Consider the following 13,197-nt stretch of genomic DNA (forward strand, 5'->3'; position numbering starts at 1 on the left):
TGAGAACAGCAGCCGGCACTGGGGCCTCCTGCCTGGAGGAACAGGTTGGGCAGGATTGCTCCTTGCTGGCGTGCAGGGTTGCTCCTGGCCCGCAGCCAGGGCCATGCTGGCGGAGGCACAGGATGGGTCCGGCCCCTGTTCCGCCATGCTCCTGCATCTTACTGGCTCCATCGCGGGGCTCCCCCCCATCCCCACTTCCCGCTGGTGCAGCCCACGAGTGCGAGGGCTACGTGGGCAGCGGGTGTGCGCACCCCTGCCAGCCCCAACGGGATGGTCTCCACCCTCCGCGTGAGTCACCGGCTGCCCGTCAGTACCCGGACATGCAGCCACAGCGATGTTTCTTTACTGCTTAAAACAGTCCTGCCGGTACCCGTGGCCCTGAGGTCACCGTAGGTACCACAGTGGGCAGGTGACCCCAGGGGCTGCACACCACATGGCAGCTGGCTTGCGGCGGCAGGTGATTTGGGCACCCCATAAGTCCTTCGTGTCCATGCGCGCGGTCCTGGACAGGCGGGCATGCTCCTGTCCCCCTGGCACCGCAGGGATGCACTGAGACCTGGTGCTGCTTGCAGGGCCCGGCAGCGCCTGCCTCTGGCACGGCTTGTGCCATGAGCCTCCTCCGGCTGCCGGCACAGCCTGGCACTGCCCGTCCCCATGTCCATAGCTGGCTGGAGAAGCCAGGTGCTGGCTGTGCCTCAGACAATGCTGTGCCTCACACCGGGCTCGTGGGGCACCTCAAGATGCAGAGGGGTCCCCAGCGGGTGCCGGCGGCAGCAGACACAGTGCAGGAAGTCAGCGACGTTGTGCTGGAAGAGCTGGCGGCAGGGATGCAGGTACTGGAAGAAGAGGAGCATGAAGTAGATGCCCAGGCAGTAGCCGAGGAGCAGCTGCACCACCAGCAGCGGGGTGCAGATGTTCTCGTAGACATCTGTCTTGAAGAAGTACCAGAGGATGACCAGGGCTGTGTTCTCTGCCAGCCGGGCCACGTAGTACACGGCCAGGCGGCCCCAGTTCTGTGACTTGTCAATGAGGTCCCGGTCGGCCAGATTGAGCTGCACGGCTGACCAGCAGAACATGTTGATGCTGGCGTAGAGGAGGGTGAAGGCACAGAGCACCACCACTGTGCCCACCCGACTGAAGTTCTTCTCGATGTTGTTGGGCAGGCTGGTGCCGCTCCGCCAGAACTGCACCCAGGGCAAGAAGAAGACCACCAGGAGGTTGGCCAGGGCGATGGGGATGATCCAGTGCTTGAAGACAGTGCTGAAGAGCACAAGGACGGCCACGCGGGTGGAGATCTCCAGGCTGCGCCACAGCACAATGCAGAGGAAGGCCAGGGGCCGCAGCTGGACCTTGTAGTCATCGTACTTGACCTGGATGGCCAGGACATTGCAGACGAGCGCTCCATAGGTGACCGACACCAGGCAGATGCCCATGAGGACAGCTGCAGAGGGAGAGGGCAGGGGAGTCAGGCAGTGCTGGGCACCAGGCTGCGTGCCCAGCCTCTCTGCTGCCCTACATACAAAGCGTGGGGTGCCAACCCCGGGTGCAAAGCGTGGGGTGCCAACCCTGGGTGCGAAGTGCAGGATGCCAAGCACCACGGCTTGCAGCAGGAGGCTCGGTGTGAGCACTGCTGGGACAGCCTGTGGCTGGTGGTGACAGACCCCGCGATGGGGTGGCTGTGGGGGAGCACTGCAGGCAGCAGGAGGTTCTGCTCCCTCATTGTCTCCCTACATCAATAAACCAGAAGCCTTTGCCAAACTGGGGCTGTTCCTGTGCTTGCACCAGGCACCAACGCCCCTGCTCCGTGCAAGAAATGCTGCATAGGGGGACCGGGGCACGGTCTGTGCTGCAAGCGTCCCTCTGCCTTCATCTGGGCCAAGAGCCATACCACCATAGCCCACCATTCACCCCGGGAGCATCTCAAGAGCCACCCTTGTCCGGGGGCTGCACAGCCAAGGTCTTTCGTAGGGAACACCGGCAGCTGCTCACTTTCAGCGCAGCCAGGAAAACCGTGATGGAGAAAAAGGGAAGCGTGCGGCTGGTCCCAGTTGCACCGTATCAGTGGCGGTGGCTGCGAGCTATGGGGCTGGGCTGAGACACCCAAGCTGCGAGGGAATCACTCGAAATGTGTCAACCAGGATTTGCTTCCCACATCTGCTGCTGGAGGAGCGCCGGGCTCATCCTCCTGCCTCTGCTGTTCCTGCTCCCCAAAACACCCTCGCAGGGGCCACGGTCACGCAGGGAGTTTCTATGGGGCATCTCCTGTGTTCCCTTTTCCATGCGCCTGCCCTGGGCACAGAGGGCAAGGCCTGGGCTCCCAGCACAGCTGGGAGAGGGTTGGTGAGGGCAGCTCCTTCACCCAGTGCTACTGTCGGAAAGGTGCAAGAGCACTCCTGCACAGCCGGCTCAGTAGCATGCCGAAGCGAGAGTTAAAATCTTGCTCCAGCAAATACAGCCCCTGAGCACATAAACACCCCGGGAGCAGGCAAGGGAGCCTGGGAGTGGGGAGCACTGGGCTGGGCGCTCCGGCTGTCAGGGAAGGCACAGAAATAGATCCAACGGAGGGAGCGTGGGGAAGCCAGAGCCCATAGCTAGCCTAAAAAAACCCAATAACTGATGCAGACCAGAGCAGCCCGGGGCAAGGGCACGGCATCTTTACGGGACAGGGCACTGGGTGTTTGGCACAGCTCCGTGGGGCAGACGTCTGCAAGCCCTGTGGCGGGGAGCAGAGCCTGGCGCCTTGGTCACAGCCAGCTCTTCCCACTCTGCCCAGCCTAACTCCAAGCTGGAAAGCAGAGCGCTGGGCATGGGAAAAGCAAACCAGGGGACAGACAAGTACCCAACCTCTGCGAGTTACGCTCCACGTTTGGGGGAGTCCGGTGGCAGCCGTGCCCCCAAGCAACCCCCCCAGAGGTTCGTTCAGATGCTACAGGGGCACAAACGGCTAAGGAGCTGCCACTGTGCACTGGTGGGGTCCCGCCTGCACGGCCCCGGGGGAGCCCACGTGCCAGGGACCCTTACCTCGGGCGGCAGGGACGTACTTCTCTAGGACGCTGATGTAGAGCTGGAGGGTGAGCTGCGGTGTGGAGCCCAGGAAGGCCTGGATGACCGCCATGCGCTTGAAGGCATTGCGGTGCGTGGCCAGCCGGCGCACCGAGTGGCCCACCTCCTGCTCCATCTCCACCTCATAGCCTTTCCGCAGCCGCCGCTTGCGGGTTATGGTGACGTAGGGCTCCTCCTCCTTCCCCGACCAGCAGTACACAACCAGAGCCTCCATGCACCTGCGAGGACATGGCAGCCATCACCCCACCAGCTCCCCACTGCCCCCCAAGGCTCTGCTCCCAGCACCTCCAGCCCCCCCTTGCCCAGTGCTGGCCGGACCCTTCTGCTGGGCACAGCCCAACTGATTTGGGCAACTGTTCAGCAGCGCTGCAGGTCTCTGGCCCGGGGATGTCAGGACTAGGGCAGGGTCACACCAGGACCATGGGGATGCCCAGCAGCTGCTACTCTGCTCCAGCACTCAGGGTGAAGTGTGAGGGGCCGGGGAACAACAACTGCCCCAGCGAGGGGTGCAACAACTGCTGCAAGAGGTGCAGCATCCAGGGTACGGAAACTGTAGCTCTGCTGGGAGCTAGAGCTACAGGAAGGGGTTAATCGCCTTCAGGCTCTGCTTTCCCCACTGGCACAAAACAACATCTCTTCCTCTGAATGGAGGCAAAGAGAAACTTTCTGGTACTGCCTTTGATCTCTCCTCTTGAGCAGAAGGCTTCTACGCTTCCTTCTTGGTGGGGACGGCAGGAAGGAGAGCGCAGGGTGAAGCTGGGTGTGACACGGGCAGATAAGACAGTGCTTCCGCAGCCCCTTCCCCGCGGGGCACCCTCACATGCGAGCAGGGGAGGCCAGTTTCTCCCACGCTGCTCCCCGCTGCAAGGCCAGTGGCCAGCGGGACCCCCAGCCCCTCGGCACACAGCCACGAGGTGGGTACGTGTGGGCCAGAGGCGATCAGCAGTGGAGGACCCATCTGACAGGCTTGGCTCCCGCCCGGGGACGAACTGGCTCTGGGACCAACAGGACGTAATTATTTATGAGTGTTCATTAGAACAGCAGAAGTTGCTGTTTCAGACTCAAATGGAATGAGTTTTTTAGATAAAGTCTCTTGCCAGATCAGGCCAGCGCTCATGGCTCGTTGCAAACTAATGGGAAAACGGTTTTATCCAAAAGGCCTGGCTTCAAGGGCAGTCCCAGCTGGCTCCCGGTGCCCTGCCAGACCTTCTCAGCAGGCTGGGCTCCATCTCCAGCCCAAGGAGCCAACTGAAGCAGCCCCCTCCGAGCGGCTCTGGCTGGCTCTTGCAAGTGGCACCATCGTAACCATCTTGGATGGCTGTGGTTGGTGCAGTGAGAGCTGTGACTCCACCATGAGCCAGCATGGGGTGAGGCGGGACCGCAGCCCTGCCAATGGCTGGCTCCCCGGCCGCCTCTGAAGATGAGCCCTGGTGACGAGGATATGCCCAGCACCCTGCTTGTTTCCGGTGATGGAGGAAGTGTGGTGCAGGCCGTGGTGTTTTGGCAGCTCTGTGGGTACGGCATGCCCCAAAGTGTGGCTGCCAGTGTGCCCTCAGGGAAGGAGCCCCACGGGGATGGCAGCTCTGCCACGCCACTGGCTGCATGCCCTGTGCACTCTTGCCGAGCGGGACTGGCCAGGGATGATGGCAGCCTGGGGAGGCACTGCAGCATTCCCAAGGAGTGAGAGATCAGCACTTCTCTGGCTTGTGCAACATCCACCCCCTCGCCCTCTTCTCCCCAGTGGGGTCCGGTGGCCCCCCCAGCTCCCATGCCAGCCCTGCTCCTGCACGCAGATCCTCTCCTCCGTGTCCCATAACCCCCACCTGTCCCAGGCCTGGACACCTTTTTGGGAGGACAGAACTATTCCTATTCACCCTCAAGTTCCTATTCACCCTCAAGCACCCCAGCCGGGACTTGCATCTGTGCTCCCAGCCTAAGCAAGAAGACAGCAAACCCCAAAGGCAGAGGGCAACGCCGACTGCAGAAAGCGACCGTGTGAAGAACCTCACTAACAGCTGAGATACAACAGGCTGGGAGAGCAGAGTCCTGGCCGGAGCAGGACTCCAGCAGGCAGGAGAGCAGGCAGCCATCCCCCCGGCAGGACCGCGGCACCGCTGGGGAGGGGGTGGCCGAGCAGCAGCCCCCCACGGGCCGGGAGCGGCAGTGCCCCCGGGGAGGAAGGGGACGGGGAGCCGGCAGGAGCAGCTCCGGGCGCACGGGAGCGTGCTGCACGGACAGATGGCTGCAGACAGCCGGTGCCCGGAGCGCCCCGCCCCGCCCGGCCCCCGCTGCCCGCGGGACCTGCCGGCGGTCCCCGCGTCCCCCGCCGCGCTCACCTGATGATGGGCCCGAGCTGCAGCAGGTGCATGAGCAGGACGAGGGGGCGGTCGCGGCTGAGGTCGCGGTGCACGAAGATGAGGGTGAGCTGCACCAGGACGGAGGGGCAGAGCACGAAGAAGACGGTGAGCGCCAGCCAGAACCGGTCGTCGGAGTGGCCGTAGGAGAGGCAGAGGACGGCGGCCGCCGCCCCCTCCCCGCAGAAGAGCGCCGTCGAGAAGACGATGCCGAGCGGCAGCTTCGCCCGCGACGGGGCGGCGGTGGCGGCGGGCGGGCAGCCCCCGCTCGGGCCGTCCATCCCGGCCCCGGCCCCGGCCCGGCCCGGCCCGGCCGCTCAGCCCCGCCGCGGCGCCATCCCGGGCTGCAGAGGAGAGAAGAGCCGCGCTGCGGGGCGGGGCGGGGCGGGGCGCCCCCGCCGCACGGCGCCCCGACGGGCAGCCCTGGCCCGGCCCCGCCGAGCTGCGCCGAGCCGTTCAGTGCCGAGTCGAGCCGTGCCGAGCCGTGCAGTGCCGAAGCGTGCCCCGGCGGGGCGGGGCCGGGCCGCACCGGCAGCGCTCCGGGCCCGTACCGACAGGTACAGGGGGCGGGACACCCAGCCGGGCCCCGACCCTCCATCCCGGTGTCTCCCGGCCGGGCATCCCCGCCGTGCCCGCCACCCCCCTGGCCCAGGACTCCCTCGCGGCTGTGCCCAGGTCACCACCAGGCGTGGAGCCCCCTGCCCCAGGACACCCCCACCTGCACCCCTGCCCCAACACCCCCATCTTTGCCCAGGATCCTCCACCCCAGGACTCCCCTCTCTGCCGGGAACCCATGCCTCAGGGCACTCTCAACATGGTCAGGACCCACACTCCAGGACCCCCCTGCCAGCCCAGGACCCCCCTGCAGCACCCACCCAGGGACACCCCCCCCCCCAGTCCCCCAGCCATAGCCCTGCCAGCCCCCACGCTACACCCTGTGTGCCCTCAAGCCTCTGGGGTCCTCCCTAGGTCCTGCTTGCCAAGTCCTGGCCCAACTGTGCCCTGGCAGCTACAAGCATCCCAAGGTGCAGCAACATGGGGAGCTCCCCCCGCCAGGGTGTCAGTCCTCCCCAGGGTCAGTGGGGTCCTGCCATGGGGCAGGAGGGGATGCCAGCATGGGTGCCAGCCCTGCCCACAGCCAGGCCGGTGGCTTTTAGCAGCCATCTGCCAGACCGCTGCCTGCACCCGCTACCGCCCCAGCTCCGGGGGCTGACCTTGAGCTCCAGCCCCGGGGAAGGATGCATGGGACTGGGGCAGGGCGCCCACCAGCCCACAGCCCTGTGCTTTGTGGGGCAGCATGTGGGAGGAAGGGTGTTGCCAAGGCAGGGAGCATTTTGGTACCTCCCAAGCCCAGCTGTGGCAGGGACACTCATTGAGACCCAGCGGGCAGCTGGGGTGTGTGTGTGCAGGGCTGGCCTCAAGATTTGGGTAGGATGTTAAAGGAGATGTGGCTCCTGCACCCTGGATGCTCCTGCCTCCAGGTAGGAGGTAGTGAAGACCACCTTGGCCTACAGCTGAGCAACAAGGTGCTTTTCCCACGGCCTTCAAGGACCCACCTTCAAGGTGATGGGATATAGGCACTCACTGACGGAGCCAAACCTCCCACCACTGAGCCCGCTGCTCAGCCCCACATCCCCTCCTGTCTGTCCCACCCGTGGTCCAGGCCCAGGGAGGCAGCTGAGCTCCACACCTCGGTCACCAGTACAGCGGTGGGAACACAAGGCTGGCCGGGCTGCTCCCCTCATCGATGGCCATGGGGCTCCCTGCCCAACACCAGCCCTGCCTGCCTGTCCCCCACAAGCAGCAGTGTGAGCGCAGGCAGCTGCCGGCGCAGCTATGCACAAGAGCTGACTCGTGCTGCCTGTCAGATTACTCAGTCCAGCCTGGGCACACGCCGGCTGCCTGGGAGAGATGGGACAAGGCAAAGAGTGTTTGAGGTCAGCCAATTTTCCCTGGTTTAGGCAGACCGGGAAGTCTTAGGTAACTTTTAAAAGGCACTCAGTGTTCATCCCTTGGCAGCCAGGCCAGCTCACAAGGAAGTGCCCACATTAACAGCGAGGACATTGTGTCCATCGCTTGCCTGGCCCCACACAAGCCAAAAGCATGACACCCCCCCAAACCCCACTTTTCCCCACTTTACTGGGCTGGAGGCCTTACCAGGACTATTGAGCTTACCAGCAGCAGAGCTGGGAATAAAACTACCAGAGACCTTGGAGGCCACGTCTGCCCTGACGGTAGCTCCCACACAGAAGCAATCCTGGTCTGCAGCTGCTCAGCGCTTTTCCTTCCAACCCTGAGCAGTTGCTTGGAGAAACCACAAACACCATGAGTTCATAGGGACTAGCCTGACTGGCGGGACGGGAGATCTACGTGTGACCACTCAGCTCTGGTATGATAGTTACATATTTTTCAAGCTGTTTTTGGAAAACAGCCTCTCCAAAAAAAAAAAAACCACCAAACCAAACAGCAGGGCAGAGGGTGAAGGGAACAGCATCCGAGCAAAGAAGCCAGGTGCCTCCTGCGCATACTCGGGGTGGGAGCTGTGCACGGGCAACAGCTGCGCCGGCCCCAGCACGCAGCCTGGCTGAGCGCTCAGCTGGCGATATTGCATCTTGCGGCACTGCCAACTGCGCCCACACCTCCGTATTAGCAGCAAGAGCAACGTGCAATTTATACCATTTATGCAACTTCCACTTATCCAAATTAAAAGCATCCCCCAGGAGTCTGGCAGGTCACCAAGCCCTCGGCTGAGCAATGCCTGGGCTCCGACTCATTTTATTTTTAATTTCATCTTCCCCTGCTTCATGATGAAATACTTAAGAGCAATTCTTTAAGCAGTCAAGAATTCCATTCCCGCGTCCAGCAGCCCCAGCAGCCATCAGGTGAATGGAGGGATGAAGCCTCACAGCGCTTCCCACACCAGTTATTATCCCATTTTCTGACCCCAGCACAGAGAGGCAGCGGGTTATTTTTCTGTTTCATGCTGTGAGTCACCCCTCAAGCCTAACCCTACCTGTCCGCATCTCAGCGCTGTAAACAGCAGACCATAAAAGCGATCTGTGTCACAGATAGCACCAGTGAGCGATCCTGCCCCAATGCCTCCACCACTCCCTGTACCAGCCAGCTCAACACCCCACCTCTGCTTGCAAACCCAGCACGGCTTGGGCTGCACAGACACCCTGTGACACTGCGTCACAGAGCTGTGACAAACTGGGAGGGACTGTCTGAGCACTGGGGACATCCCACCCAGGTGTTCCCACGTGCAGTGGCTGGATCCTGGGCCAGCGGAGAGGGGAGCTGCTGGCCAGCCCCTGCTCTGAGCCCTCCTGGGAGCAGAACAGCCCCTGGGCTGTGGAGCTGCAGTCCAGACGGGTGAAGCAACCTCCAATGCAATGCAAAGCTGCCATGGAGATGCCTAACAGAAGGGGACTGTGCTGGTCTCTCTAGGGCCACATAAGTGAAGGTTTTTAGATGGGTGGCAGGTTATTTGTGTAACAGCAGCACCTAGAAGCTCAGGAGTTTTGCAGACCTCACTGCCAGGAGCAGAAGAGAAAAGCAGAGGGAAGGACAAAACACTGTTTTCCCTGCACAAGGATGGCATGGTGCTGCCTGAGTCCCTGTCCCGTGCTTTATTGCAGGCACCAGCATTCAGGAGTCTCCCCCCACCTGGGGATGCCCAAGGCACCAGCTTGGGTCCTGCCACCATGTGTGGATGTCAGTTCTCCTGTTCCCACAACTGCCTGCCCTGTCCTGGAGAGCATCCTAGCTTCATTATTTTCTTCATCCCAGCCTTTATTGTTTTCTTAATCCCAGCGTTCACACAATGCACTTTGAACACAGGGCCATGGCAGTGGTGGCTGCCCGCCGTGTGAAATGCGGGATTTGCTGTGCAGTTTTTCCAGCCCATTGCACGCCTGCGGATGAGTGAGGGCATTTGTGTGTGAGCCTGGGCTGTACGTGGGGTGGGAGCAGGCTCCCTCACCGGCTCGCTCTCCGAAAATAGCCATGTCTGCTTTATACATGCCTGCCTGGCGGCTCGGCTCCTGTAAAAGGAGAAGAGAAAAGCCGTTTGGACATGACAGGGAGCTCCTTGCCAGAACCCTTAAAGAGCCCCGGTGGGGTGAGCTGCCGGCACGCTCCCACAAGTTCTCTCTCCTCTCCTCTCCTCTCCTCTCCTCTCCTCTCCTCTCCTCTCCTCTCCTCTCCTCTCCTCTCCTCTCCTCTCCTCTCCTCTCCTCTCCTCTCCTCTCCTCTCCTCTCCTCTCCTCCCCTCCCCTCCCCTCTCCTCTCCTCTCCTCTCCTCTCCTCCCCTCCCCTCCCTTCTCCCCTCTCCCCTCTCCCCTCTCCCCTCTCCCCTCTCTCCTCTCTCCTCTCCCCTCTCCCCTCTCTCCTCTCTCCTCTCTCCTCTCTCCTCTCTCCTCTCTCCTCTCCTCTCCTCTCCTCTCCTCTCCTCTCCTCTCCTCTCCTCTCCTCTCCTCTCCTCTCCTCTCCTCTCCTCTCCTCTCCTCTCCTCCCCTCCCCTCCTCTCTCCTCTCTCCTCTCTCTTCTCTCTTCTCTCTTCTCTCCTCCCTCTCCCCTCCCTGGGCACTGCCACTGCACTAGGACCCGGAGCAGACATCGCTCCCAGAGCACTGGCTGGGACATGCCAAGCGCGTGCTGCCGGCTTCCCAAATATAGCCCCGCACAGAGATGGAGGCAGCTGCCTGGGGTGCGGGGCCGGCCGTGCTCCCCCGCCTCCAATGTCCTTTCACATCAACTCCCCCCCCCCCCAGAACACGCTCTGTGCTGAGCATTAAACATTCAGCTGGTGCCGCACGGGGTGATACCGGGGACGTGTTGATCCCCAAAAGACCCCGTGCGCTGGATGAAGTGCAAATCGCAAAGTGTTTCCCAGCTGGACGTGCAGGGAACGGGGGACACGGCTGTGTCCCCTCAGTACAGCCGCGCTGCCCAGACCGGCAGGGCTGGCACCTGGGGTGTTCCCAGGAATCTGCGAGCTGGGGACTTTTTCCTTAGTTTGGAAATGGCTTTGCAAATCACCGGTTTTCACAGCCTCAGCTGTTTGGATTTTGCATTGCATTCTCAGTACCTCAGATATTTTTTCCATTTGCTTCATCACGTGACTCTGCTTTTGCCGCTCTGTTTCCTCGTCCAGCTTCGCTCCCTTATCCTGCTGGGATCAAAACCCGTCTCTGCCCTGAGGACATTGTCCCTCCAAACCCGGCTGCAGGCTGAGGCCTGTGCTGAGCCCACCGCCGGGCTCGGGGCTGCCAGAGCCGGGGTGCCTGCGGGCAGAGCAGGCACGGCCACGCTGCTCCAGCACGGGCCATGGCACTGCTGCCTCATGGCTTAAATTCTTTAACAAGAAAATGGAGTTAACTTCTTCAGGTGCATTTATAGGTCTTGGCAATAATTACACATTTTGAAGTCATGCCTCTTTGGCTACGCTCCCAGCTCAGGCAGCAGGTGATGCTGTAACATTAAACTGAGTAGGAAGGGTTAAAATTACTTCTGATTAACTGATTCCCCTGGTCCCACCTGCTGTAAGAGTATACAGCCCTGGCAGCATGCTAACCCAGCCAGGCTGCGACTGACTGCGGGTGGCCGGGCATCCCGGCGGGCAGGAGGGATGGTTTACCCTCTCCTTTCCACTATGCTTTCCTGCAGGAAAGCAGCAGGAGCACGGTAATGCTCTCAGCAAAACCGCTGTAGGAGCCTGGAGAAGGCTTGTAGCCATCACAAGGGCATCACCGAGCTCCGTGCACAGCGCAGGAGAAAGCCGGCAGCTTCCCCGTGCAGCAGGGAGCAGAGCAAAGCCCAGCAGAGGAGCTTGCACTGAAATTCAAGCTTCTCCCAAGAATTCATGTGTGCTCTGGCTGGGAATCATCCAGCCAGAAATTGGGTGAAAAGCAAGCAGCTCCCGATACTAGTGGTGGGAGAGTAAAGAGTGCTCTAGAAAAACAACCTCCCTTGCCCAAAATAGCTTGCAAAATGGTTGCTGGCATGTTGGCGGGAAGCACAGCCAGTTTGCACCATGGCCTCCGCACCCGCACAAAGTGTAAACCGGCTGCAGTCCCTGCCGTCCCACCAGCCTGCCAGCAAACATCCCCGGTGCCCCAATGCATCACCAACAGGTCTCCATGGCACAGGCTGTAATTATCTTGCATTTCCAGCCTGACCGCGGGGCGTTCGCCTGTAATTAGCTCTTGGGATTTAGGAGCTCGTATGATCCGGGGTTATCGTTAGCCACCAGAGCTGTGCTGGGATTTAAAGGGACGATGTGGCTATTTGCATATCTACCACCTCAGTGTGCTACTGCCGTTGTCTGATGCATTAAATAGAAAGATGAGTCCCTCCCCAAAGCCCGTGCATGTCCTCACCCTGCTGCGGATGCTTTTTTTGGGCAGGAACGATGCAGTCCCAAGCAAAACAGGGCAGCTTGCTTGTAAATATTTCCACCGGGACTTTTTGATCCTTGCCATCACCTCAGTTTCGGTGCCAGCCCAGCTCACGGCACTCAGTAGGTGCTATGGGCAGCCCCTATAGCTCTGCACTGCCCACTGCTTTCCCTTGCAAGCCGTCATTCCCCATGTGCAAGCTCTCCCAGCCCTGCCACTGCTGTCCCCCCAGCTCTGCTCCTCACCCCAGGGTTCGCAGGTGGGGGGTCCTGGTGTGCCCGATGCTGGCTCGGGCACGTACTCACGGGGTCTAGGGAAGCCAAGGCAGGGCAGCCCACCAGCCCGCGGTCCATCTGTGCTTCTCTGCAGTCGCTGTGGTTTCTCCTCCTTCTCTCACCTGCAGCACTCCAGTGGGCAGAAATAGCCCCAAAACATGTGCCGCCTTCCGGGAAGCGATGCCAGGGGCCGAGCAGCCCTGGCACCCCGGGCATAGCCCTCCCTCGGGGGCTCCCACTGGCACTGGCAGCACTAGGGGGTCCAGCCCAGCACGGTGCCAGGGCACAGTCCAGTAACGGCTCCGGCAAGGAACATCTCCGGTTATCCGCCAAGATAATAAATTCTGCCTTAGAGTTTCTCACCTGGCAACAGTCACCAAGGAAACCCGGACGGCTGCTGCGGGTCCCCGCTGGCACTGCCCGGGGGGGTCCCCGCGGCGCTGGCAGAGGGGCTCCGGCTGCACCCCGGCCAGCCGGACGCCTGTGTGGGCGCAAGGCCAGCTGCCCATGCTGTAACCTGAGCCCAGGCCCGGCGAAACGCCTGTTGATCCAGGCTTGGCCCTCGCACCGCCTCGCCGGAGCCGAGTGTGGGTTTCACCAGATTTGGGGTGGGTTTTGAGGTTTTCCCGGCTGTTGAGCCCTGTGTGTATGCATCTGGAGGGGGAACCTGGAGCTCCCTCAGGCTCCTGGGGGGTTTCCTGGTCCCCAGTGACGATTTGGCCATGGATTTTGGACACTTGTGTTAAGAGCAGCTCAGAGATCTCTAGAAATTCATTGGTGCCGGAGGGAGACCAGCTCTCGCTGCCCCTCGGGGAGGCCGTGGCGCTGCCTCCGGGGCTGCCTGCCACATGGTGCTTCCCTATGTATAACACTCATGGTCGTGCCTCTTCCTGTGCCATCGGCTGGCAGTGCCACCCCTAGGCACAGAGTCAGGTGCTGACACTTCCAGCGTGTCATTTCAGCCCTGGTACGGCTAATTCTGCAAAAGGCTTCCTAGCCCCCTGCTGCCTGCAAGCCTGGTCCTGGCAGGCTGCTGGCATGGGAGCAACGGGGAAAGGCCATCGGGCTGGGGACAGGGGTCTGTCCCTGGGCCAGGCTAAGGCAGCT

The 13,197-nt window shown here is 61.7% G+C and overlaps 1 protein-coding gene across 4 annotated transcripts; it reads right to left on the minus strand.

Moving 5' to 3' along the window:
- Nucleotides 1-272: 272 nt before the first annotated feature.
- XKRX (XK related X-linked) lies at nucleotides 273-12,655 on the minus strand. 4 transcript variants are annotated; one of them, XM_075763114.1, is made up of 5 exons: nucleotides 12,454-12,586; nucleotides 12,121-12,212; nucleotides 5,400-5,761; nucleotides 3,022-3,281; nucleotides 273-1,441 (listed from the first exon to the last, which is right to left on the minus strand). In XM_075763114.1, the coding sequence occupies exons 3-5, from the start codon at nucleotides 5,696-5,698 to the stop codon at nucleotides 696-698; spliced, it is 1,305 nt and encodes a 434-aa protein (XP_075619229.1). In that variant the 5' UTR covers nucleotides 5,699-5,761; nucleotides 12,121-12,212; nucleotides 12,454-12,586; the 3' UTR covers nucleotides 273-695. The 4 variants fall into 4 exon arrangements, 3 of the variants coding, with proteins under 3 accessions (XP_075619229.1, XP_075619228.1, XP_075619230.1); XM_075763113.1 differs by having other exon boundaries at nucleotides 12,121-12,586; XM_075763115.1 differs by lacking the exon at nucleotides 12,121-12,212 and having other exon boundaries at nucleotides 12,454-12,584.
- Nucleotides 12,656-13,197: the final 542 nt, after the last annotated feature.

This window comes from Balearica regulorum, chromosome 11 (genome assembly GCF_011004875.1).
Source record: "Balearica regulorum gibbericeps isolate bBalReg1 chromosome 11, bBalReg1.pri, whole genome shotgun sequence".
In the NCBI taxonomy this organism is placed as follows: Eukaryota; Metazoa; Chordata; class Aves; order Gruiformes; family Gruidae; genus Balearica; species Balearica regulorum.